The sequence below is a fragment of the Corapipo altera genome, unplaced genomic scaffold (genome assembly GCF_003945725.1).
Source record: "Corapipo altera isolate COAL_440 unplaced genomic scaffold, ASM394572v1 23b, whole genome shotgun sequence".
In the NCBI taxonomy this organism is placed as follows: Eukaryota; Metazoa; Chordata; class Aves; order Passeriformes; family Pipridae; genus Corapipo; species Corapipo altera.
In genome coordinates, this window is record NW_020884885.1 from 4,162,077 (window position 1) to 4,186,379 (window position 24,303).

Sequence of the window (24,303 nt, forward strand, 5' to 3'; positions counted from 1 at the left end):
CAGCTGCCTTCAGGGAGTTGGCTCCCACCAGTGCTTCTCTTGCCACCCTGACTGTCATTGTACTTTTAGTGCTTCATTAACTTTGGGTCGCAATATGGCACAGGTCACCCTGACTTTCTTATCTTCCCATGCTGCCTCAGTGATTAACCTGAGTGTGGGAGAGAAACACTGAATGTTAATACTGAAACCCCAATAAGACTAATGAGAAGAGCTGAGCAAGGAGAGGTAGGTACATCACACACAAGCTGCTGACCTGTCCCAGTACTGGCAGCGGCTGGGGGCTGGAGCTGTGCAGGAATTTAAATTCCAAGTTTTCCCAGGCGTAGCTGTCACTGCTGAAGTTTTCCAAAATGACCAGACCTGCATGATCCTAGTTCAAAGGGTTCCCATGCTGGATGACTTTCTAAAGTCGTGAAAGAACAGTAGCTCCATTTCTGCAAGATCTTCAAAATAATTTAGCAGCATATTTGTGGAAGCTTAGCAATACTGGAATTGCTCTTTTTAGAGAGGAATGCTGTCAGGCTCAGATTGTGTACCTTATTCTTCAATCAAAAATGGTGCCATGTGGATGGTGTTGTCTGTTCGTTGCCCCATGAAGCCCCTGGTGTCTTCCAGACTGACATAGCTGCTTGCTGACCTGCTGCAGGTCAGCAGTTTATACCGGCTACAGCTCCACCAGGGCTGTCATCTCAATTAATGTTCTTCCCATCCTTGATGTCTGCTTCACCCACCTCCCTGGGAGTAAAGATGTTCCAGTATAGCACAGATGGAAATGCTAGAAACTTATAAATATTTAATATCTTATTGTTCCTGGATTGTACTCCTGACATTACAGGCAGGGATGTCTGATGTCCTCTGGACTCCAACCCCTTTCCTGGCTTTTTTATACACTCCAGTTGCCACTTGGAGACAGACCTTGATGCCAGCAGGCAGATTATGGCATCAGGCTTGCTGCAGCAGCACTGCAATGGCTCTGGAGTTGACTGATCCATCGCTCCTATTTCTGGCCTGGAGTTTCTCATGCTTAGTGCAAGGGCTGGAATGTTTTGGAAAGTTTTCCATTAATTGCCCAAGGTATTTTCAGTAATAGAGCTTCAAAAATACATTTCTGTGATCTTTAGGAAAGTTAAGCATCTTTCATTGCACTCTACTCAAACCCAGTCTGCTGTGCAGGGTGCAAGCCCCTTTTATGGGATGTGTGAGAAACTGGGTGGGATATTTTTCGCAGGTTATTTCCCTGATTGTTGTGTTTTCACATGGAATTCCTCTGTAGTGGAAGACAGGAGTTTCATCATTTTACCAAATGAGCATTTCAAACTGCTCCTCCTTTGCAGCCAAGAAGACTGTTACAAGCACTAACCTGGTAGCTACATTGAGCTGTAAAAGCCTTGAATTTCTATGAGGATTAAATTGCAGTTCAGGTCACAGTCAATGCTGTGATGGGATGCCAGTAAAGGAGAGCAAATTGTCATCTGATTTAATAAAAAGATTTTATTGTTAATTAATTCTGAGTACCATAAAAAGTGCTATGTGCTTTACCATGAAGGTGGGAAATAAATCCTTATCCTAGAAAACATGCAGCAAGGAAGAGAAGTAAATGATTTGAGGTGAGAAAAGGAGATAAAAGTGGTAGGAGGGAGAGCAAGGCTCACAGCATGAATCAAGTTGATTATACATGGATCTCCTAGTTAATAAGTTGTATTAATAAGTAATTATGACTACTTAAATATTTATTCTGTTTCTACACTTTTAAAAGATTGTACAATGGGTATATGAACTTAGAGCATTGTTCTGGGCTGTTGATCTTTCCTGTCCAATTCTGCCATAACACCACTCCTCACTAAGGCTGCATCTAGTCTTGTGGAGGCAAAATAGGTGGGTTACCTGGCTTAGAGGGGATTAATGGCACTGTCTCCTAGGGGGTAGAGAGGGTGTCCTGAATCCCAGCTAACCATCTCTGAAGATTTTCCTGGCTCTTTCACACTGTCTTGCCACTGTTAGCCTTCTAGCAGGTGTTTTTCTCTTCATACTTGAAGAGCACAAGTGCAATGGGGAACTGTTAATTACAGCTTACTGGGATTCTTCTATAAGCTCTCATTTTCCTTAAGAAACATGCCCATGAAAGTGATGTTAAGATTTACAGTGACCTTAAACAACACTTAAGACAATGTTTCATTATACAATTTAAAGGAACTGAAATCCTGGTTTCCAGTTAACCATATGCTATTTGACTTAATTTGGCCCTAAGTCACTGTCCTCCACCACCTTACTGTTTGCACACTGACCAGAAACAATGTGGCCCGTAACATATTTCTGTCCTGGCCAGCAGATATGACACCCTAGACAACTTATCTTCTGTCAAATGCAGAACTAATTGGCACCCACCATCTGTACCTATTCTGATTGAGCATCAGGATAAATTAGGGATGAAGCCCCTCCTAGGGGAGAAATTTATCTGACTGGCCTTTTTGTGGTGCCTGTGGCAGTGAAGGGCTGGAGACTACTTGAACAGTGTCTAGCTCTAGGCAGGGCATAATCAAGACAAGCTGTCACACCTTGCAGTTTCCCAACGGTGTCTGAGGCCAAGGATGTGGAGGATGATATATGACCTGCAGCACAGCAGTATGGACTTTCAGAAGCCCACACACATACCCATGCTCTCTGACCAGTATGAGAAAGCTTCCTCAGACAAGGAGAGTATTTCAGGGAGTTAGGAATTTGGCCAATGTAGATGAGTAATGCAGGTAACATTTTTCTTTTCTAACACTTTTCTTTTCAACAAGCACATGGTAGAGGATAGCATACTCTGTCATCTTGGCATTGTGGTATGGGTGAACATGTCTCAGAGGTTTATAGGGGTACGATTTGGATCTGGATGAAGAGCATAGTGAGATGTCATGGTCAGACTATCAGAGGGGCCTCTCCTCTATTATGGGGAGGAGAGGCCCATCTCTTTCTGCCCGTTGAGACAAACATTTCCCCTTCTCCCTCATTTTTTTGAACCGAAATCAGGGATGAGCTGTGAGTCCTCTCCCTTCAATAGATAAATTGCTTTCCCCCACTCCTACCAACCTCCTCCTAACCTGGAAGCAGACCACTGACCCTGCTAGGGAAAAGACCAGGAGCTTCACCAGGGAGGGTGAGTGTCCAGCCCAGGGATCAGCCAGAGGAGGAAGAAGGAGCCACTTGGTGGCAGCAAGTTCAGAGAAAACATCCTAAGACGTCTCACCTCCTGGGCACTCAGCTCTGCCCATGCAGAAGGAACTCCCTGAGGAGTGATCTCTTGTGAAAAATCCTGGGAAAATTCCTGAACTGGGGCTGCTCTTCCCTTGATGCAATGAGGAGCTCAACTGCTGACTGGCTGCAAGCAAGCAGAGCTGCTTCTCTCTGAGCAAGTCTTCTCATCCCAACTTATCATCGTAACATGCTACACTGGTTTCTCTCTGGAGCATGACCTGCTCTAATCCCTGAACTCTGATGCTAATTTTCTTCATATGTTCTTAGCTAAACTCTGGATAAATGTACTCAAAACAGTTTCCAGAGTCTAGACAGACCTTACATTCATGTTTCAGATGGCACTTCCATGCCTGGAGGCCACAAATATAGCAGACCTGATTTCTCAGGTCAGAGTAGTGCTAAGAAAAACCTTTCCGTGTTCTCCAGATGTTACACAGTTGAAAGCTCAGCTACATTTTCTGTCAGATGACTGCAAAAACATACACTGTGTCTCACCATAACTATAAAGCAGACATACCTCATTTTTCTGAAGAGAAATCTGGATGATGCTTGTCTTTTCCCCTGCAACAAAGATCACCTCAATTTTATCTGGGCAATTTGAGACACCAGATCTCCTAAATGATGTTACCTAAGCTGTCAGACAAAGACACAAAAATGGCTTCTCAAGAGCACTTTTTAATATTCACAGCTTTAGGAGATCTCTTTCTTTTTTCTTTGAAGGGGATGTGGGTTAGGGCCTTGGTGTTTGTAAATAAAATAAGGTTCTCAAACCTCACATAAATTTCTCCACATAGCTGGTCGTATTCCTCCTCCTGTTCTGTATTGACATCATTCACCAAATACTTAGTCTATCCTTGTGCTAAAGAATCAGCCACTTGGGTTCCTTATTCCACTGTACAAAGTTTGTCACAAAATAAGGTAAGACTTAACATCTCTAATATGGAACTGGAAAAGAACAAGTGTGCTGTGGGCTTTGTATAATCTTGATTTGATTAGTTTATTACGTGTCTCAGGTCACTTCTCTTAGGGCATTTATTGAATTAGCTGGTGCTTTTGCAAAGATCAGCTGTGAAGTATTATCACTGTTAATATTCACTGTATGTCTACATTGCAGGTTGTGTGGTGTAGACATTTCCATGCCAGACTGTTTCTGGTATTCTTTTCTATGATGGGGATGGTTCTAAAATCTGAATGCAGCATTGCAGCTTACAGTATAGCTATACCTGAACAATTTATATTATCAGAGATCCCTGTAGAACATAAGGTTTGAATCGTGTTGTCTTTTAAAAGAAAGATGAAATTCTGGAGCAAAGCTTGATGATCAGAGATTAAATCATTGCAAGTTCTGGCTGCAGAACATGAAACCTTTGTTACCAATAGCTTGGACCTGAGAGCTAGTCATCCTGCAAGTGAGGTATTTGGGCCCTGAAGATGAAACATTGCTGTAGACACTTCCAAAGCATGTGGAAGCCTGGTGCTGCCTATGTGCATGTCTTTTCAAGGTCCTTTCTCCTTCAGGTCAGTCAGCTCTAGTGCCATGAGCAGCATGCCCTAACTCTCTTCAGTTCAAATAGGTCCCAAAGCTCAGGCAATGTAAATAATGGATCCTTGCAAATCTGGTTTGTCTGTGCTGAACTGGATACCTGTGGGCATGGTGAGCTGCTCTGCCACCAGCTCCGAGGGTGAGTAACTCAGTGCTTTTGCTGTGCCCTTTGCTACTGTTGTGTGCTAGAGCGGAGCTTCCCTACCCTGCTTGTTTCTGGCAATTCCCTACAGGCCATCCCTGGAGAGGGATTTGGGGGTCTTCAAATTAAATGGTTAAATTATGTGGGTTTTTTTCTTATAAGTAATGAATTAAAGAAGGAAGGCAGTGATTCTTCACAGGAGAGTTCCTGTCACTGATGTAAGTTGTCAGCACACCACATTACCCAGGTAGAACAAGTAAACTCAGTGGTTTTAATTTCTTGGTGCTGTTTTCTGAACTGCTGGCAATGCTCTGGGAATAACAGGATGTGATGGGGGCAGAATAGCAAAGAGGGCTCAGCAGTATGTCTTGCATGAGTGAGAAAGCACTATTGAGAGCTTGGAAGTCTCCTCTCCAAGAGCTCATCGATGACAGAGAGCAGCCACCAGTACACAGTCAGCTTTCAAGGCTTGTGCGTAAGATGCTTCCAGTGACAAGGGTCAGCTGGATGCAGGCAGCTGCCCACTAAACTGCGCTGTGGACAGTGACTCCCTACCCTGTATGTACAGAAGTTAAGTGCCAACACAGCCTGAAATCTCTCCTGACACATTCCTCCGGGCCGTGATTGCAGCTCTGAAACACAGCAAGACCATATTGCACTGCTCCCTTGATTACCTGGCAGTGCTTTGCACCTGCTTAGCATAGGGGTTGATGGCTGTTGCTGGCAGGTGGGACCAGTCCAGTGGGTGTGAACCAGTACTGTAGCATGGACAAGGTGCTGGGAATCATTAGCAGATGCCAAATGTTAGACTGCACTTTCAAAACTGAAGTTTCACAGGTAAATGCTGTGAAAACGTGATTCCTCTGGCCCATGTCCTGCATAGGGAATAAAGTGCAAGGTGTCATTCCTCAGAAGATGGTATCTGCTCTGGAAAGGGAAGCATGCTCAAAATGGTGTCCTTGTAGAATCTGAAGAGTCTGGGAGCTGTTTTTTTCTAAGCAGAAAAAGGAGATGCTGGGCTGACCCTGCAGGGGACTTGTCAACTGTTAGAGGCTTGGCTGAGGCTGAGATGCTTGTGCAGTGGGGATCTCCATTAGGATAGTTGAAAGTTGAGTAATGTGGTGTGAGGAGGCAATGGTTACTGCATGGCAGCTCATAGGGTGTGCTAGAGGGGCGGGGAGGGGCAATGCAGGAAGAATGGCTGCAGTGGAAGGGGGAAGCAGCATGCCTGGAAAGGCAGGAGGAGGCAGTCTGCTTAATTCAAGTGTTGGGGTAGAGGATTTTCTCCTGTTTCACACTTATTTCTCCACTGCTGTTGGTAATTTGCTTTTCTGTAGTGAATTTCACCAAATGGTGAGAAAAGATTAAGAAGAAATCAAGCAGAGTCTGGTGTGATCTACACACTGGTGAAAGAGGAGACAGTCTATGGGGCTAGCTCTGCTGTCACGTGGACATGAACACATCTTACTCTCCGTCTTTCCTTTTTCTGAATCCTTGGTACAGCTCTTTTGCCTCTCTTCATGTACCTCTGCAACCCAGGCAGCTGCTGGATCCAAATGCATGTAGGAGAGCAGATGCACTTCCTTTGGTAGGACTGGGAAAGAGATTGAAAATAGTGGGAGCTCAGCTTCCACAGGTTACTCGTACCACTGGAATAGGTTTGGACTGGGCAGCTTGGACTAATTATGTTTTTGTTGATCCCTTGGAGGACTTTGTTTTTGCCTTAAAGTCTCAAACTTCCCCTAGCCACTGACTATTATCAGCTGGCCTGGGAAGCTATGGTGGTTGACAAGTCATTGGGAAAGGTACCTTGGAGGATGTGAGATGCTTTCTAACATCTTTCTGTATCAGGAGTGCAGTGTGCTTTGCAGGGAGGTTGGTGTAGAGCAGCCCTGGAAGTGGTGGTTCTAGAAATAGCATTCTGCCCTGAGTGCTTGCACGTACAAATCTGATGGATGAATTTTATACTGTACTGTATTTCAGGAAACAAGCAGTGTGCAGGTAAACCTGAAAGGGCAATTTAGTAGGGCAAATTGTAAATACATTTAGAGGAATTTGATCAGGAGGAAGGCAGGGCAAAAAATTATTTAGAAGCCTTTTTGACATTTTCTGTACTATAATGCAAATCCCCTAATCCCCTCGTCAGGTGCCTTGGAAGCACCCATATTTTCTAAGCATTTGTCTTCACTGCTAATTTTTATTGCTATCTCCTCCTGCTCTCACAAGCTACCTTTAAGCTGTAGCTGCACCGCAGCTGCACTGTGCCTAAATGAAGCTTGTTTTCTCAAGCTGGATGGTCTGTTGCTTAAGCTGCCCTCAGGGCTGAATTCAGTGAGCTTTTTACTGCTGTAGCTTTGGCAGTGCCCTGTAATGGGGAATTGTATCATCGCTGACACTCCACTGCCACGCTTGCCCTCTTGCAGGGCTCGAAAGGCCTCAAGGCTGTGGTGCTGGCCCAGGTGCCCAGGTCTTGTGCCAGTGTGTGACTGCTGTGTGGTTGTGTGTAGCAGCAATGGGAACGGGTGCTTGGGCAGCTCCATCATCAGCCCGAGAGCCTTGCTCCTGTGAACCACACCAGCTTCAGAACGAGATGTGCTCATCTCCAGGGAGTGGATGCCTAGATCCCGTGTGCCATGGGGTGCCACGGTGTATTGGCTGGTTACTTCCCCTACGGACACGAGTACCGCGTGGTGCTGGGGCCAGCGAGGACAGGCACCCGAGCAGGCGGGGCAGGAGGGCAGACTGCTGTGCTACCCGCCTCCCAGCAGCTGCCCCCTGCGGCTGAGCCCGTGTTACCTTCGCCCCGCCACGTGGGTCCTGCCGCCCCCTCCCCGCTTCGGCTGCAGCGCTGAGTGTACCCTCAGCTGCATCTCGCCGGCAGCCTGCCCCGGCTCCTCGCGCCGTCCAGGCCAGGAGGAGGAGGAGCAGGAGGAGGCGCGGAGCCCTCCGCCCCCTGCGGCGGAGCGGGCGAGGCGTTAGGACCCGGCGGCGGCGGCTGGGCGGTGCGGGGCCGGGACCGGAGCGGTGCGGGGCGGGGGGGAGCCGCGCCGCCGCCACCGCCTCCTTCTCCTCTCCTTCCTCCCACAGCCGCCCCTGCCCGTCGAGGCAGCGCTCCCAGGCTCCCCTGGGGCGCTCGGAATGAGGAGAATCAGGGCCAATGCCATCGCCATCCTGACCGTCGCCTGGATCCTGGGCACTTTCTACTACTTATGGCAGGACAACAAACCCCGCTCGGCGGCCGCCGGCAGGTCCGCCGGCAGCGGTAGCGGCGGCGCCCGGAGCGGGCAGAGGACGGCCGGCAGGCTGGAGCTCCGCCGGGAAGAGAAGACCATCCCCCTCATCGTGAGTGAGCGGCGGCCGCCGGCATCCCGTCCTGCCGCGGCGGGGAGGGATGCTCGGGGAGGGAGCCGCCGCGGCGGGCGCGGGGTGAGCTGGCGAAGGGCTGCGCTTTGCCTTCGGGTTGTTTTCTGTTTATTTTAGCGTTCGCGCTTGTCACCATGGCAGCCGCTACAATCGGGGAGCAGGGTGGGCACGCTCGGGGGAATAGAGTAATGTCGTGGGTAAAGTGTTTGCGAGTTGTCTCCGCCGCTATCACTCAGCCCGGGCTCTGCTCCTCCAGCTGAGAGCGACTGCCCTTGGCCAGGGAAAAGGGCGGGTGAAACAGCTGGAAGGTTTTTGGTTCGCGTTCAGGAGGCGCATACATACACGTATGTATACACACAGGCATGTATGTGATCACAGTGCTTTGCCGTCAGGACCAGCAAAGAGCCATGACCTCTCACAAGCCCGTCCTCCGGCCAGCCGGGCTCTGAGCATCGGGGCCAGGGGATACGGATGGTATTACACTGGGGGATTGTGCAACCCTTACCAGCCTCTACCTCGGCCCCCTCCACTTGGAGAACCTGGACACCACTCGTGAGTTTTGTCTCTTTTAAGCCAGAGACAGTAGCCTGTGAGTCGGGCTCAGGCTAGAGTCTGGGCAGGGTGGTAGTTGGACGGGAGCCCTCAGGCCTCCTTCCTATCCTTAGGAGTGCTAGCAGTGCCCACATGTGATACTTCAGTTTTGTTGAGAGTCGAACACTCTGCCTTCCCTGGGTATCTCTGGGCTCAGTGAGGTGATAAAATCAAGCTCCTGACTTAAGGATGATGAGAATCTTTCTGCTCTGTCTATGGAGGTGATTTGTCCTCCCTTCGGCCTGTATAACAGCATCAATAAAGCTCTCCAAACTCTAGGCAATAGCTTCTTAAAAAATAAACCAGCCCCTGGAGCAAAAAGTGGCCCAGCAATACTATTCCCGGGAGCTGAAGCAGTTTGGGAACTGCACTGTGTGTCACTCTTTGTCTGCAAATCCATTTGTCAGCTGGTTATGCACACATGGAAGCGAACAAAAGCAGCAGCCTGGTCAGAGTTGGGGCAGGGACCGGGCACTGGGGCTCTCCACTTCCTCCCTTGACTGGCACTGGGGTTTTTGGCCTGTGTCTCTCTTTTCACCAGCTGTAAAGTGGGGGTGGAAGATGTGTGTATGAGTGTTTGGAAAGCCTTATGAATGTTTGGAAAATGCTGTCAGAACACTCCCAGCCTTCAGGCAGCAGGGTGGAAACCCTTCAAATGAGACCCTTGGCCATTGCTTGCAGCTGCCAAAACTCAAAAGTCAAAACTGAGGCTCCTGGGCAGAGTAAGGATGTTATTTCCTGCTTGCTAGGGCCGTGGGCTTCCAGCAGTTCAAGCTGCTCTGCTGTGCACCTCTATGGATCCCTGTGCATCCTCTATGGAGCAGGACTGTGGAAATTAGTACAGTGAGGTGAGGAGCTCTGTGCGAGTGCTGTTATTGCTGTAGCCCTTTAGGCACTCAGGAAAATGCTCTCAGGCTGACCAGGGCTGAGTTGAATAAACAGAGGATTTAGAGCACTCTTGTCTTTTTGATTCCACCTCAGTGGCAGAGGAAGCTGCCCCTGAGCCCCTGATTTCTTGTGTGTGCTTGAACAAGCTACTCTGGCAGTTTTATTCTTCCATTTCACCGCTTATCCCTTCTGGGTTTTTATAGCGTTTACTTTACTCCCTCTCAGAGGGCTTGTGAGGTTGCCTGAGTCCATATCGTCTACCAAGCACCTTAAAATCCTCAGGAGGAGGATGCTGTGGCAACGCCACACATTGTTATATTGCTGCTGTTTGGGGGGAGGCAGTATGTGCTCATGGCTAACCACAAAGCCTCTCCTTACAAGATGTAGCACCGCGCAACAGCCACTCCAGATCTGGTCCTGTTCTCAAAACGATGTAAGGCATCCCAGCTCTGCTCCATGCCTGAAATCCCTTAGCAAGGAAAAATATTCGTCCTTTGCCTCTCCTCTCCCTGTGTCACTGGAATCCCAGGATGTACCAGCCCCCTCCAGTATGTCCTGACCCCCGAGCAGGCAGCAGCTGAGATGAAGGAGGACCCTCTCCCGATGCACCTGACAGGGGGGCATGGTGGAAATATGACATTCTGACCTGCCACGATCCATTTACATAGAGAAGAGAAACAGGAGAGGTTTGTGGTATTTGGGCTTCCCCTCATGCATGCAGAGTGGTTTCCCTAGGGTTTGGTGGGTTGCTGTGACAGGTAATCTGGTAAAATACAATATGTGTGCTCCTGTAACTATGCAGTGCCATGGCTATGGAGAACTTGATGTGCTTCACTGCGATGCACATAACGAGCCAACTGGGCCATGGCGTCTGCCTGAGCTGCTGGGGCCAGAATCAGGGAAGCGACTGTAGGTGGGTACGGGGTGGGAAGGTTGGCAGGGTTCCGGGGATAACCCTCGCATGGGGTGGCATCTAGCCGGGTCTGAGCAGTTGGTCCTGTGGCCAAGTTAGCTGTGTGAGCCTGCAGGGCTGGTTACGCCAGGACTGTAGCTGTGCATATGGCCCTCAGCATAGCCCAGCTTCATCTGACTGTGCAACATGTGGGCTGTGGCAAGGCCCACTGCTCTGTCCCAGCCAACATGGAAAATGTGCCACATCAATTGCTCTGCTGGAGAAATAACGAATCTAGAGAAGCAGCTGTCCTTTGGCACTGTAGAGCCCTTGACCCTGAGTTAATTCCCATCAAAGTTAGGTTCCTTGACTTAATATGTAATGGCAGTCTTGTGTAAGGGGAGGCGTGCCTGGACTCTGCCTGCTTCTTGTATCCCTGAGTAGCCACTGAGACAAGCTGTCCATTTTAACCATTTTTTGGTTTCCTCTGCTCCTCATGAGTGATGGTTTTGGAGTTCAGGTTTGGGCTCATCTGCAAATAAGAGTGACTTGTGACTTATGAGTCTATGGAAAATATTTTTTCAGTTTTTTAAAACTGGCTGCTCTTTTGTCTGGGAAAAAGGAAAAAAAATATTTCTTTTGGATGAGTGTGTCCAAGAGTTCTGCTCTTGTATCTATGCTATGACATTTCAAATCCTTGGCAAATGAAGGTGCATTGCATGGGTTTAAAAATTGAAGTGCTTTCTGGGCTTGTAGTTTTCTTCTTTATTCTCTCTCAGTGTGAAGAATAAAAATCACCTCAGGTAAACACTGTAGTTGATTGCAAGTCTCAGCTTGAAACTGATTTTTTACTTGTTGACCTCATGTTTACTAGCACAACTTTAAACTTAAAATCTGGTTGTCTGATTCCTGGAGTCAGCAAGAGAAATCTTTGAATATTTAAGTTGGGGCGTGGGGCTATCAGAAATCAGTGTCTCAGAAGCAGCTCATGTATTGAAAGTGATCCTACAGATCTCTTCTTTATACATAGAAATCTTGACATGTGGTCTCTCTGAAATGGTGTTGAAACAAACAGGCCCTAGAGATGCCTGAAATAAAAATTCAGAAATTGGTAAATGCCAGGACTGACTTGGTGACACACTGAGCCCCTGCATGTTTCGCCTTCCACTTGCCATGGAGGGTGGAAACACAAGTGACTACCACAGTCCCAGGAATGCATTTTTATTTTGGAGCACAGCTCTGGCAGTTGGTTTGTGTGTTGAGTGTTTCTGAAGGATAGACTTCTTCCCTGAGCTCTTTTCTGTCCCTCCCAGGCAAAAAGTTGTCCTGTCCTCCAGGAAATTTCCGAGGACCAGAAGTTTTGCAGTGTGTCTTTGGAAGGGTTTTGGCATCATTCCCACACTATGTACAGGTGATTCATTGTTCACCTTATACTGCTTGTCTGCTTTAGTATGGCACTGATGGCAGAGTCCATCTGTTCTTCCACCTCTAAAGATTGTGGCATGGGAAGCTTGTCCAGCATACTTGTGCCCTGCTGAAGAGAGCAAGGCCATTGCTGCCATGTGGGCAAAGCTTGTTAGTGAGAGGGGTGGTTAGTAGTAGCTTTGAAAGAGGAATTTTTCTGTTGGCTGACCATAAGCTAAGGGTGAGAATATTGGCTCCCATTTCCCAGTCAAAAGCTGGACGTGAGGCTGCCCACAGGCTTCTCCATCTTGCTCATTTCTCTGGGGTGTCATGAAAGCAGCAACTTGCCTGAAAGATGGAGACAGAAGAGTACTGTTATTTAAATACTCTGAATTTTGTTAGGCTGGTGCCCAATTGCTCTTTGGAGCAGATATGATGCCTGTTATCTTTGCAGTTGCTCTTTGGAGCAGGTATGTTGTCTCTTGTGTTTGTCCTGCCAACTTTTGTGACCTGTGTATTTCCTCTGTGACCCCACTAGAGCCTGTTTGGCAGTGGAGAGACCCTATATTATAATGCTGGCTCAGGTTGCCTGGGCTCAGCCCTCCTGGCTGTTGCCTGCCTCATTGCTCAGCCGTATAAAATGAGCACTGGGGAGATGAGATCAAGGCGTCTTATTTCCTTATAGCAAAGGCTTTCTAAATGCTCTGCAAAACATCGCTGCCTGTGGTGAGACAGCGAGCAGGAGACTCCTCGGGATGCTTTGCTGAGAACAGGAGGTATCTGAAGGCATCGAACAAGTTGGTGAAGAAAGATGTCAATTGTTTGATTCCCCCATCTTATTTAGCTAGAAAATCAGCAGTGGCTGGGGTCTACCTGCTTCTCTGAGTTGTCAAACTAGCACATTTAAGCACCATGTAAGAGCCCCTTGATATATGCTCTTCAGACCCTGGTACACCTAACTAACTTGGCCAAACAGTATGCTCTGCTGCATTTGTTTTGTGTTGCCTTTGGCCGTGGGTATCTGAATCCTGTGGAACAGGTGCTGGCTGATGTTTACCGTGTATTCATGAATGATTTTATTCTCATCCCTTCATCACGTTTCCTCTGTGCATAGCTTTCAGAGGATGCTGTTTTTCTAACAACTGGGACATCCTGCAACTTTCATGGTTTGCTAAATGATACCATTTTCAAGGACTTGTATCCCATTAAGGCTCCCGCATGTGTGCCTACCTGGATGCAGGTCTTGTAGCCTCAGGCATGTAACTCTGGGAATTGAGGTAGATCCTAAATAAATAAAAAACCTCCAACAAACTCAACAAGAGAGGCAAGAGCACTAATTCCTTGCATTGACATATTGTCAGGCTTGATTTCACGTCCTCCTGTGCTGTGGAAGAGAAGGCCTAATATTTAATGAGATGCCACAGTCCATTTCAGCAAGCTCCTTACCATTTTACTCATACCAGGTTGCTCCCTCTTGAGTCTCCAGCCTTTTGGGGCCAAGATCAGGAATGTGGCTATATAGGTTTCTTTCTGCTCTTATGCTGGGTGACTGCATGTCAATTTACACACTTGTGAACTCTCCATCCTACCAACCTGCAAAACAGTTCTGCTCTCTGTGGCTCTGCAAATATCATGAGTGTTGGAAGTGAGGTGGGAAAGAAGCTGTAGGTTGCAGTGCCAATGCTTTTGTAGGTGAAGGTGCTCCTGCCAATTGCTGGGTTTGTCTGTGATGTTCAGCCTGGCCCATTCCCCTGCCAAAATTCAGCACCTGCCTGGCTCTTCCCTGCAACTGTATGGCCTCTGCTCTTACCAGTTTATATTAGGGTGGGGGACACAACCCTTAATGCTTGGGGTTTTGTGGCAGCCATTCCTGCTGTGGCAAGACCCCTGCAACACTGATTTCTTTTTGGATCTCTGTGGGATCTGTCTTGTGGCATGTGAGAGGCCTGTGCCAGCTCCCTGGGGAAGGATGACTTGGTAACTGTTTCTCTGAGGGTATAACTGCAGGAGGAAGATTCAAGGACAGTTTGACAGTTTAATATTTTATTTACAGTGTTTATGTTTTAAAAATGTGGGAATGACTGCTGTTTGCCTAAATGACAGAAAATTATTTTGTATTAATTTATCCCAGTGGCCCATGTGGTGCATTAAAAAATAAAATAAAAGAAATGGTTCACAATAGTAATACTGATAAAATCCAGTTTGCAACACTGGCCTTAGTTGTTAATCAAAGTGAATGCTGTAGCTGCAGTGAGGTAGCTGGGGCTTGGAGAACATGGTGATCTGGGCAGCCTGGGACAGGATGTAGATGTGAGGGGGGCGCAAGTGTAGATGATGTATTTTACTATAGCCTTTCCATTAAACTAGTGAGTGAAACAGTTGCAAGTTTTAGCTAGCTGAAGCATTCTTTAGTATGCAGCTGCTTCCCCAGTTAGATTTGTCTTTGCACATACAAAATTGCCTTAAGATTTTAAAGCTAAAAATTTAGCAGTGCTGCTGGAAACAGAATGCTTTGGGAGACATCTCAGGTTGCTGTTTGATGTTTGAATCTTGGTCCAGACACTTCATCCTGAGGCAAACAGGTTGAGTCAAGGGGAGAAAAATGTGGTTTTGTTTCACTGTGGTTTTGTGGCACTGAACTGGGACTGCCCATTTTGGAGTGCTAAAAATGACAATTACTCCTGATAGAAAAACATGCAGAGTAGCACAAAGGCAATGAAACAAACAGAGGTGAATGTGCTGGGTATGAAGCATGTGGGTCAGCGGAGTTCACTTGTGCTGTGCATTGCATCCCGTCTGCAGGGGAAGCCCCAGGGCAGAGCCTGGCAAAGTGGGATTTCTTGCTCTTCCTTGGCTCCCCACAGGATGTCAGCTGGTTGTTCCTATTCAGTGTCACCTCAGTGACAGTCCCAGGACCTCACGCTCTCTTTCCTGTTTTAGTCGCGTTTGCAGGTCCCTTGTGCTCCTCTAGCCCTACCTGCCAGCTCCTGCAGTAGGGCTGTCGGCTCTTTGGGGTTGTCATGTCACCTGTCCCTGCTGTTCTGTCTGTACAGGCCTAGCTCAGAGGCCATGATCCACAACACACCCCATACTACCATATTAAGGGAAAGATAAAACTAAAGTGAAACCCATGGATAGGGAGCTGAACTGGCTTATTGACTGAGCTGCAAACTCATCTTCCTTACAGGCTCTTTACATGCCTCAGTTTCCCCAAAGTCTAAAATGGAGATTTTATCTGCTTCACAGGGCTTTTGGGAGGCTTAGCTTGCAAGTTTTGTAAAGGACTGGAGATGAGAGAGATAACCTTAGCAAAATATTTGGTTGAGTTCTCCCTTTGTATACCTTTGAACCAGCAATGGATTAGCAGAAATGCAGCAGGTCAGGGCCAATCTGCTGCAAGAGGAAGGTGTTAAAGGCACAGCATGGACTGCTCCGTGCACTGAACAACAGGGTTTATTAGGAAAGTTTGTATCTTTCCTGTTGCTGTCTTCCACTGTGTTTTTATAAGCATATATTCTTGCAACTTATAAAAGTGATAAAGGACTGTAGGGAGACTGTTCACTTCAAATTTCCAGGTCCCAGTTGTGCCGGTGGATGTGGAGACACTGAGATATATAGGAGTACATTTAAATCAAAATCAAAAACAAAGTAAGAAAAAATATAGTGGTCTCTTGGGCCTCATCTTTGCAGAGAAATTACCTATGTTGTGATGTGCTTTGAGCATATGGGTAGTTTCTCAGTGTTAGTAGGGACTGGGGTTTTGATAGACATCTGTGTGCTCCCTTTGGAGCTACTTTGTTTCTGCTACTTCAGGGGCATCATGTCTGCAGAGACCTACCTCAGCTCCCTCTGCTGTGCCAGTGCAGGTCTCTCAGCACTGTTGGTGTCTGAGCCCTGTGCATCCCCAGGATGCGAATGAAGCTGCCACATGGGGCTGCCCCTGGGCCGGGAAGCTGTTTTGGCTGGTCACATAAGGCTTGGTTGGTCGTCCTGCCATGATGGAGCTGTAGAGTTGACTTTGCACTTCAGGCTTCAAGGCTTCAGGCTGGGATAGTGCTCTAACTTCTGACTGTTATAGAACGGTCACTGATGACATTTGGCTAAAGCTGCAGAAAATTATCTCCTTTATTTAACCTCTTGTTTTCCTTCTCCCACTTTCCAAATTTTTTTTCTTATAAGCTGAAATATGATCCTTTTGAGGAGACTTTGTTTTAGCGTAGCAGAGAGAGAAAGCACCTGTGCTGAAACCTGCATCATCCATTTCGTGTGCCTGTGAGGAAAAAAAAGGAATATTTTTCTTCCCTTTTTGTTTTGGATAACAGCCCTGAAACAGTTAGAGCTTGGCTGGAAAACTGCTTCTAATAAATGAAGGTGTCTTCAGAGATTCTGTGTGGTGGTTTTTCAAGCCACACTCTGAAAAAAATCTTTCTGCAGGACAAAATCGTAAGAAATTATGCTTTCCATCTGCTTGCATGCTGAGTGCCCTGAACAAAGTATCTCGTGCCAGAGTGTGTCATGCCCAGTAATGCCATGCTGTTACATTGTACCTTTTGGTACCAAGTATGCAGTAAAAGGCCTAATAAATAAGGAAGAGTGTGTAAGAGCTGCAAAAAGCAGTGTGGCTCCTTGGGTAACTGGTCACTTAGTCTCTGAATGCAGGAATATGGATAGAGTGGCAGTGCAAATGGGAGCCATCACATCCACACAATGAAGTTGAAAAAATTCTGTGTTTCTTATGTAGTTTCCCAAAGTCTTATGAAATTGTAGAAATTAATAGTAATGCATTGAAGTTAGCAAATGTGAATGTTACAAGTGCTCATTGTAGACTCCTGGTGCGCATGATCATGCTGTGTTTCCCAGGTGCTATAATATACTTGTGATTTTTGGTGAGTTTTCTTTCTTTATTCCTTTCTAGGAGATTTTTCAGATAGTAGTAGGAATTACCAGCCGCCAGGCTGCTGCTAGAGTAGGCTGTATGTGTCTCCCAACCTTCTGACATGTCTCAGTTAGTCTGAACTACCTATTTTATGCCTAAAGATAGGATACAGTCTCTCACAGTGATCTCAGGGTGGGTTCATAGGAGCATTGACAAACAGGTAGGTCACAACCCTATCCCTGCCATAGTGATGCTGAGTTGCCACATCCCTGCTGGCGCTACAGTTGCAGAACTGGCTTCCCTGGCAGTACCAGCTGCAGGCTGAGGTCAGAGTGCAGTGTGGTGTTTATACTGAGCTTGGGTTGGCACCAGAAGGATGGATGCTCTGTAGTGAGGTAACCCTTTCAAAAAAATCTGTTGGAGCAAATCTGAGTGAACTTGGTGTCTATTTGCATCCTCTCTGCATTTAGGTAGTCTAAGTCTGGTTGTGCCATACCTTGAAATGCCAGATTGCTGTGCCATGCCTGCTTGTTGAGTGACCCTGGGGGGCATTTCCAGGCATTTGCAGTCTGTGCTGGGAAAACTGGACCACACTGGCTGGGCAGTCCCGAAGATACTTTGGGAAGAGCTGGGAAATCAGTGTTCCTTGAGGACTAACTATGAAGCTATCAGTTCAGGCGATGATGATAAGATGCAGTCAGGTGAGTTCTGGCCTTGGAGAGGTGGCCCAAGCACCTATCAAAAGCTGCCTTTGTCTGAGCGTGAAAGGGTTTTTTTAAGTCAAGTCCTTGAACAGATACAAATCTCATGTTAGGCGACCCACAAGGAGGGGGTTTACAATGAAAATAAACACTGTCCTTACAGCGCAGGATACAGATTGAGTCACATCTGGTAATAGGAAAAGTCTGCTGATCTGCCTGCATCAATCTCCTTACAGCATTATTAAAAATTATGAATTGTAAATTATTTACTCATTAATTTTCTTGGGCCCAAAGTTTCACCTTCAGGAAAGATATTCTGGAGTTGAAGGAAACATGATGGGGTGATTCAAATCATTGTATGTGGCAGGGCTAATGTGAAATATAGGTTATTGCTACGTTCTTCTTTCTGCTGCTGTTCAGCTGTTAATTGTGTAGTGCTACCCTGTGTGATTGTTACCACTCCAACCTTTGCTGCCTCTTGTATCTGGAAATCAAAAGGGCTACCTGAGTTCTTCTGCCAACCCCATGGTTTTGGATGCATTAGTCATGGCATGGCAGTGCCATGGCAATAGAGTCCTCTTGCCCACTGACAGCTTCTTCAGGGCAGTGGGTCTTATCAACTCTCGCTTGCACCGAGGAATTGTCAAGGACAGTGTACTGTGAGGACCTTGTTAGAGACATTTGATGTGTGCAAAGCTGAGCCCTTTAAATCTTGGTGCCCTAGTTAACAGGAATTTAGTCCTCCCAACCTGTCACAGTCCATCTCATTTTTCCCTCTTTCCTTTTACTTAGAGGATTATAATTGTTGCATTGAGCTTAAAGGGGATTGGAATGCTCTGTATTTTTCTTCCACTTTTGCCCAATATGTTCTAAGAGACATCATAAAGAAGGACCAGGAATGGATAAATAGGTATTAGCAGCACTGCGAGTGGTGAAGAAGGGGTGAGAAAACTCTCCCTACCCTTTTGTGCCTCTATTGCAGAGTCTGCACAGGATGCTCTGTGACCTCCTGAGCTGTGGCAGCTGCCTGACACACTGGCATTAGTCTGTGTCCACAGATTGCCTGGTAAGCAGGAGCAGGGACTCCTGGCAGTCAGTTGGGCAGGACCAACAGCTGCAGGGGGGGAGAGTTCAAATGGAACTGGGTTTATGAAGGGATTCCCTTCTTATTTTTCTATGTCTCCTGCACCATTAGAGCAGGAACCTGGTAAGACGTTTTCTAGTTCCCCAGATGATGAGTGCATGAAAGGAACTTGCTGCTGCCAGTGGGCTGCATGTTCAGAAAACCCAATACTCATCTGCACAGTTCCTTCAGCTCAGCTTCAGCAGAATCCAAAACCTAAACTTTAAATGCAATATCTTGACTTTTTGGGGAGGGGGTGGGAAGAGGGGTGTAAGTGGGTGATGCTGTTCACTGTGGAAGAATACATAGAACTGTTAGAAAGCAGAAATGCAGGGTGACCATTTGAACTTCTCTAGTTTATATAGCAGTGAATCTGAGAAATTAGGAAATAATGCTGCACATGGTATTTATTAAATATCCAGGAAATTGCTAAACTTAAGTCTTGTGACAGATTCATTAAGCTCTGGAAGGTGGACTTCAGGTTTTCCCACTTCAGCCCTAGTACTAAATGGTGTTGAAACACTCCTTAGCAGGTTGAGGTTGCAACCAGCTGAGCTCCCTGGGGCTGATGCTGCTTCTTCAGTCTCAATTCTGCTTTTGGAGAGTTAAATTCTCAACTTAAATCAGGGTAAAGTGTGGTTCCCCATGTTATATTGTTTTCAATGCTGCATGACGTTGTAACCATTGTCTGGCTTCTAGTTCAGTGCTTAAAGCAGTATCTTCTGTAATTAGATCTTCTGGATGGAAAATACACTGTAACACTTTTAATTGTTCTCTCTGAAGAAGTGTGTTTTCATCTGCATCTATGTTCCTGGTGTTTGTGTGTTCTTGTTTTTTGTCTTACTACTAAGTTCTTTATACAGATAGATAACAACATGAGAGCCTGGATGCTGAAATGCTTGTATGCGTGGCCAGTGGCATGTGGCACACGTTGTCACGGGCAATGCCATCTGACTGGGCATATGGCCTTTTCCCCACAGGTTATTAATAGTCAAATGCAAGCAAAACCAGCAATGTCTACTTTTGTAGCAGCAGAATTTTACTGGGGTGAATTCAGCTGACTGTACTCATTTCCCTTCAAATAGGAGTCTCAGTGTAGGGCATCCACTGCTGCTACTGCATACCCAACTTTGTGTTGAGAAGGGGTACTTAACAAGTTCAGACTCTAGCAGTCTGAACAACATCAGATAGATGATGAGAAGTTATGAATGGATGACCAGGCATTTACCCCCATTGCTTTGGCAAGTGGTATTGGGTAATATTTGTTGCCAGTAATTCTGCAGCAGGTGAAACTTTGCAAGGGCTCCTGGGGTATAGTCTGCATCTGGGCTGGATAACCCACTCTGTGAGGCATGCTGAAGAACATCTCTCCTGATCAGAGGTGACGAGTATTGTTTCTAGGTCAGCAGCAACATGCCACCTCAAGGAAGCTCCTGACAGCTGCAAGCAGCTCAGAGTCCTTGGGTAAGTCTGTCCTGTTTGACAAAGGCTTGCTGTTGCTTCTTGAATATCTCCATATGGTTCTATTGGGGTGATGGCTGTGGGACAGAAGTGGTTCTGCAGAACTGGTTCTTCAGAATGGCTCTGCACTGTAAGAGAAATGGCTCTTTAGACTTACTTGAGGGGAAAAAATGGCCAAAATAGATCAAAACCCCTGATGATCTAAAGGAAATACCTTTGCTCCTGAGAAGGGTAAGACAAAAATTCCCACCTACTTGGTAGGGCCGTTCAGGCTCCCTGTAGGCTTTGGTTCCAGAAGAACTATGTGCAATGCTTCTACCAGTTCAGTACCTCCAGCCTTACCAAAGTGTATGTGAAAAGCAACTGTATGGGAATGTCTTTGATATTAGAGGATAGCTCAGCTATCTGTCCTCAGGACAGACATCAAGTCTGACAAGGATGAAGGTATTTATACTGTTCTTTAAGTAAGTGTTGACCTAAAAGAACTTGTTACAGTGCATTTCTCAAAAACCTGCTTTAAAAAAACTCTCTTAGCTTTAATTAAATTGATTTGGTACATTTCTGAGAGTGTGATGGTGATCAGCAATATTCTTCTTGGTTTGCTGGACTAGCTTATCTGAATTTGAGGAGCTTTCTTGGTGCTTCCTTGGGATGAGAAAGGTGTGCAAAGAAGCATGGGGTGCAAGGACTTTTTTTTCTTTAGTATGTTCTCCTAGTACAGAGGGGGTGTGGAAGTACTAAAATATGTATTTAAAACAATTAAATGTTTGCTGAAATGTAGGCTCTTAATATTGTCTTTCTTAACTCGTCACTTCAGCTATTTGAGTGTATTAAACAAGAAGTTGGGTTTTTTAATTTATTTCCTCTTTACAAGTATTTTGGTGGTTGCATAGGTCACAGAAAGTGGAGATGTTAAAATAACTGCAGCCTCCCTGCAGATGCTGACTGCCTCCTGTAGAAATGGCCCATGAAGAAGCTCTTGGAGCTTCTGACTTGTTTTAGGAGACACAGAAACCATCCAATAGCTCTTCCTTCCTCTGTCCTGTTAAATAGGTTGATAATATAATATGCAGGATGTACAACAGTGTGGTTTTAGTCTATATTGAGCTAGTTTGAATGCTCAATGTCTGGAACCAGAAGGAAAGATTACCTTAAGAATGCTGGGATTACAGAGTAGGATTCAATGGGATGGGGCTGGAGCTGGCTTCTCCCTGCTGTACAAGGAACTTGGCCCCAACCCCCTTTTTAAAGAAGTGTGATTTAGGAGGAGAGGGCTGCTGTTAGAGAGGCCTATCTGCTACTCCAGAGCTAAATTAACATCCTGCCTTCCATTCAAGCAAGGGAAGTCCTATCAATGGATTTTTTCCTATTGTATTAAGTGACCTGGCTGTATGTCATGGCTTACTTGTGTTACCCCAGAGGGCAGCGGGTAGAGGATGACTGTCCTTGAAAGTTTTCTTTGCTGCATTGGGAAGGGGCTGCTCCCATCTGATTCAGCTGCTAGGCAGCCAGATTTCTCTCTGCTGGTCAATAAACAGAAACTGCTGTTTTATGCACCAGAAACTGGGGTACTGGCTGCTATAGTTATGACTTAATTACTAGTGTCAGATTAGTTAGGACTTGGATATTGCACCAAGCCAAGGATCTGTATACTAGAAATGTACAGGTTGAAAGCAAACCTGTATATCTACATTAAACAGATTTGTAGCAGCATCAAAAGGTTTTTACAGGGAAAACAGTCCACAGACAATAAGATTGAAATACATCATTTGGTACTTTTGGTAATAAACATTTTTTACATTGACGGGTCATGGGCACTTGACTCTTCAGAAATGTGGTAGATGCTTAAGTATCTTCTTTTACAGATCAAGAGTCTGAGGAAGGCTCAGAAAGGTTAAAGTCTTGATTTATCCTGATTGCTCATTCTCCATTGACTTTCTCTTTGAATGTCTTTCCCACTGGGCATTTAACTGACATCACCTTCCTTAGAGCTTCAGTGCATGTTTAAATAGCCATGGCTTTTTTGCAGGGAGGGCAAGGGTAATAAGGAAAATTGAAGTGAATATACCCCTCTGATGCACAGTGATAGCATTCTTTGCCCCCAAAGGATGACACATCTCCTCTTGGGTGTCTTTAGGATGCAGCATTGAGAGTGCTCAGGTCTCTGTTTGCAAGTGGGACATCTTGCAGTGCTGCGAGGTGAAGGCCCTTGGAATGAGTGGCTCAAATGCTGCAGATAGTAACGAGTTGTCTGGGAACGGTTCATTGGCTCCTGCCTGGCAGAAGGAAAAGTGTCCCTGTGATTTGTGCTTACCTAGCTACGCAGCTGAATTTTATCCTTGAACTGGATTCCTGGTTCAGACAAAATCCCTCATGTGAAACACATGGCATTTGCACAGCGTTCTTAATTAGAAGAATTCATCATAAACATGGGCATCGTTCTCTTGTTATTATGTCAGGGAATACAGATTAATTACATCAACAGAAACATATCTGTTGTTTTTTACTATATGAAATGTGGCAATCCTTGATGTCTGCAGAAAGAGATGAGGTTCCATATGATATTGTTGTGCTGCCACTATTATGCTTTTAATTACTTAATGAACTACTGATTTTTGAGTTGAAGTAGCTCCATAAGGATTGTTATCTGTTGATTAGGAGATGCTTAAAACTTGAATATTCAAAAATATCTAGATATGCAGGGGAAAATAATGGCATGTTTAAATTTTTAATAGCAGCCCTCTCCTAAAATATCTGTTTTCTCTTCTCCCATACTGACACTAGCAAACAAAGGCATAGAGTGCAAGGAAATAATTTACTATGATAATTTCAAAATGAACAGCTTGGTTTGGGGCACCCTGCTTTCTCTCCTTTCTGCTCTCTCAGATGACTAAGGGATACCAGTTTGAAAACATTGAAAGTCCATTGTTTGCAAAGCTCAATAATTTGAGATTAAAAATTGCTTATTGGGTTCTTCTGTGTGAAGCTTAGCTTCTAGTGCTGAGGATTAATTGTTCACCTTCGGGTTTTTAAGGGTCTGTGTCTTTCGTAGAGAATAAAGCAAGAATATCTTGCTGGCTGTAAATCACATAAGCGTTATTTGAAATGCTTGCCGGGGGGGTACAGCAGAGTCCTCTTAAGCTAGCAGGAACTATTGGACTACTGAAGAATTGATTTTGCTAGTTTTTTCAGTCAATAATCCCCGTCTATCTCCTTGGGGAAATTTTCTTTTAGCTGGTTTGTCTCCTTTCTTCCTCTCCGAATGGATATCATGGTATAAACAGATTGCTAAGGAGAAATGTCTCCTTCTCTGACTAAAAAGGAAGTGAATGTATGGAAGCTGTCTCAGAGATGAGTTTTGAGCCCTCTTTTAACTCGGCTAAGATTTTGCTCTCGACCCTGGAGCCCTGGGAAAAAATGCCAGTGAGTCAGAGGCAGACAGGGCTTACAGGAAGAACAAACAGAGTGTGTTTTGAGGAGACCAGCGTGTAACAGTTGGGCACACTTCTGCTGCACTGGGCCACTTCCCACTCTGTCTCTCACAGTATGTAGAAGTTGGGGTTTTCAGCTGCTTCTGTCCTTTAAGCACAAAAGCTAGGTGATCAGTGGTATTACTGGAGATGAATATTTGTCCATGTGTTTAATGAAGATCTGCTCATCTATGAGTGCTTTGCACTGCTGGAAGCAGTTAATTAAATAAACACTGTGGGTTATAGAATTGAAACGTCTTTTGGGAGAAGGACTTGGGTAGATGTGGAAGTGGGTGTTTGATGAAGCTGTTTTCTGCTTTGCGGTTTTCGCTTTCAGCTGAGATGGAAAGGGAGTGTTAATCACTTCTCAAGGGCTCCTCAAGACATTGCTTCAGTCTTGTGTACATAATTGTTTGTGTCCTCTGAAAGATCTTGCTGGGGCCATGCAACTGGCAGCTCTGGTAGCTTGCTGAACGAAACAAGAATATTTGATTTGAGAGCCTGCAGGCAATTATTACTGCTCCTCTTGCTCTGATAAGGCACTAATACTGTATTTTGCTCTGCGAGTTACAATAAACGACTATGCCGTTTTTCCAGATTTTGCCAACTGCC

The 24,303-nt window shown here is 45.8% G+C and overlaps 1 protein-coding gene across 3 annotated transcripts in view; it reads left to right on the forward strand.

The window, feature by feature from the left end:
* The first annotated feature begins 7,957 nt into the window (after positions 1–7,957).
* GALNT16 (polypeptide N-acetylgalactosaminyltransferase 16) overlaps positions 7,958–24,303 on the forward strand; it is a 74,804-nt gene continuing 58,458 nt past the window's right edge. For all 3 annotated transcript variants that reach the window (XM_027642293.1, XM_027642294.1, XM_027642295.1), the window contains exon 1: positions 7,958–8,264. In XM_027642293.1, coding sequence (XP_027498094.1) covers positions 8,061–8,264 — 204 coding nt within the window. In that variant the 5' untranslated portion in view covers positions 7,958–8,060. The remainder of the gene's footprint in view (positions 8,265–24,303) is intronic.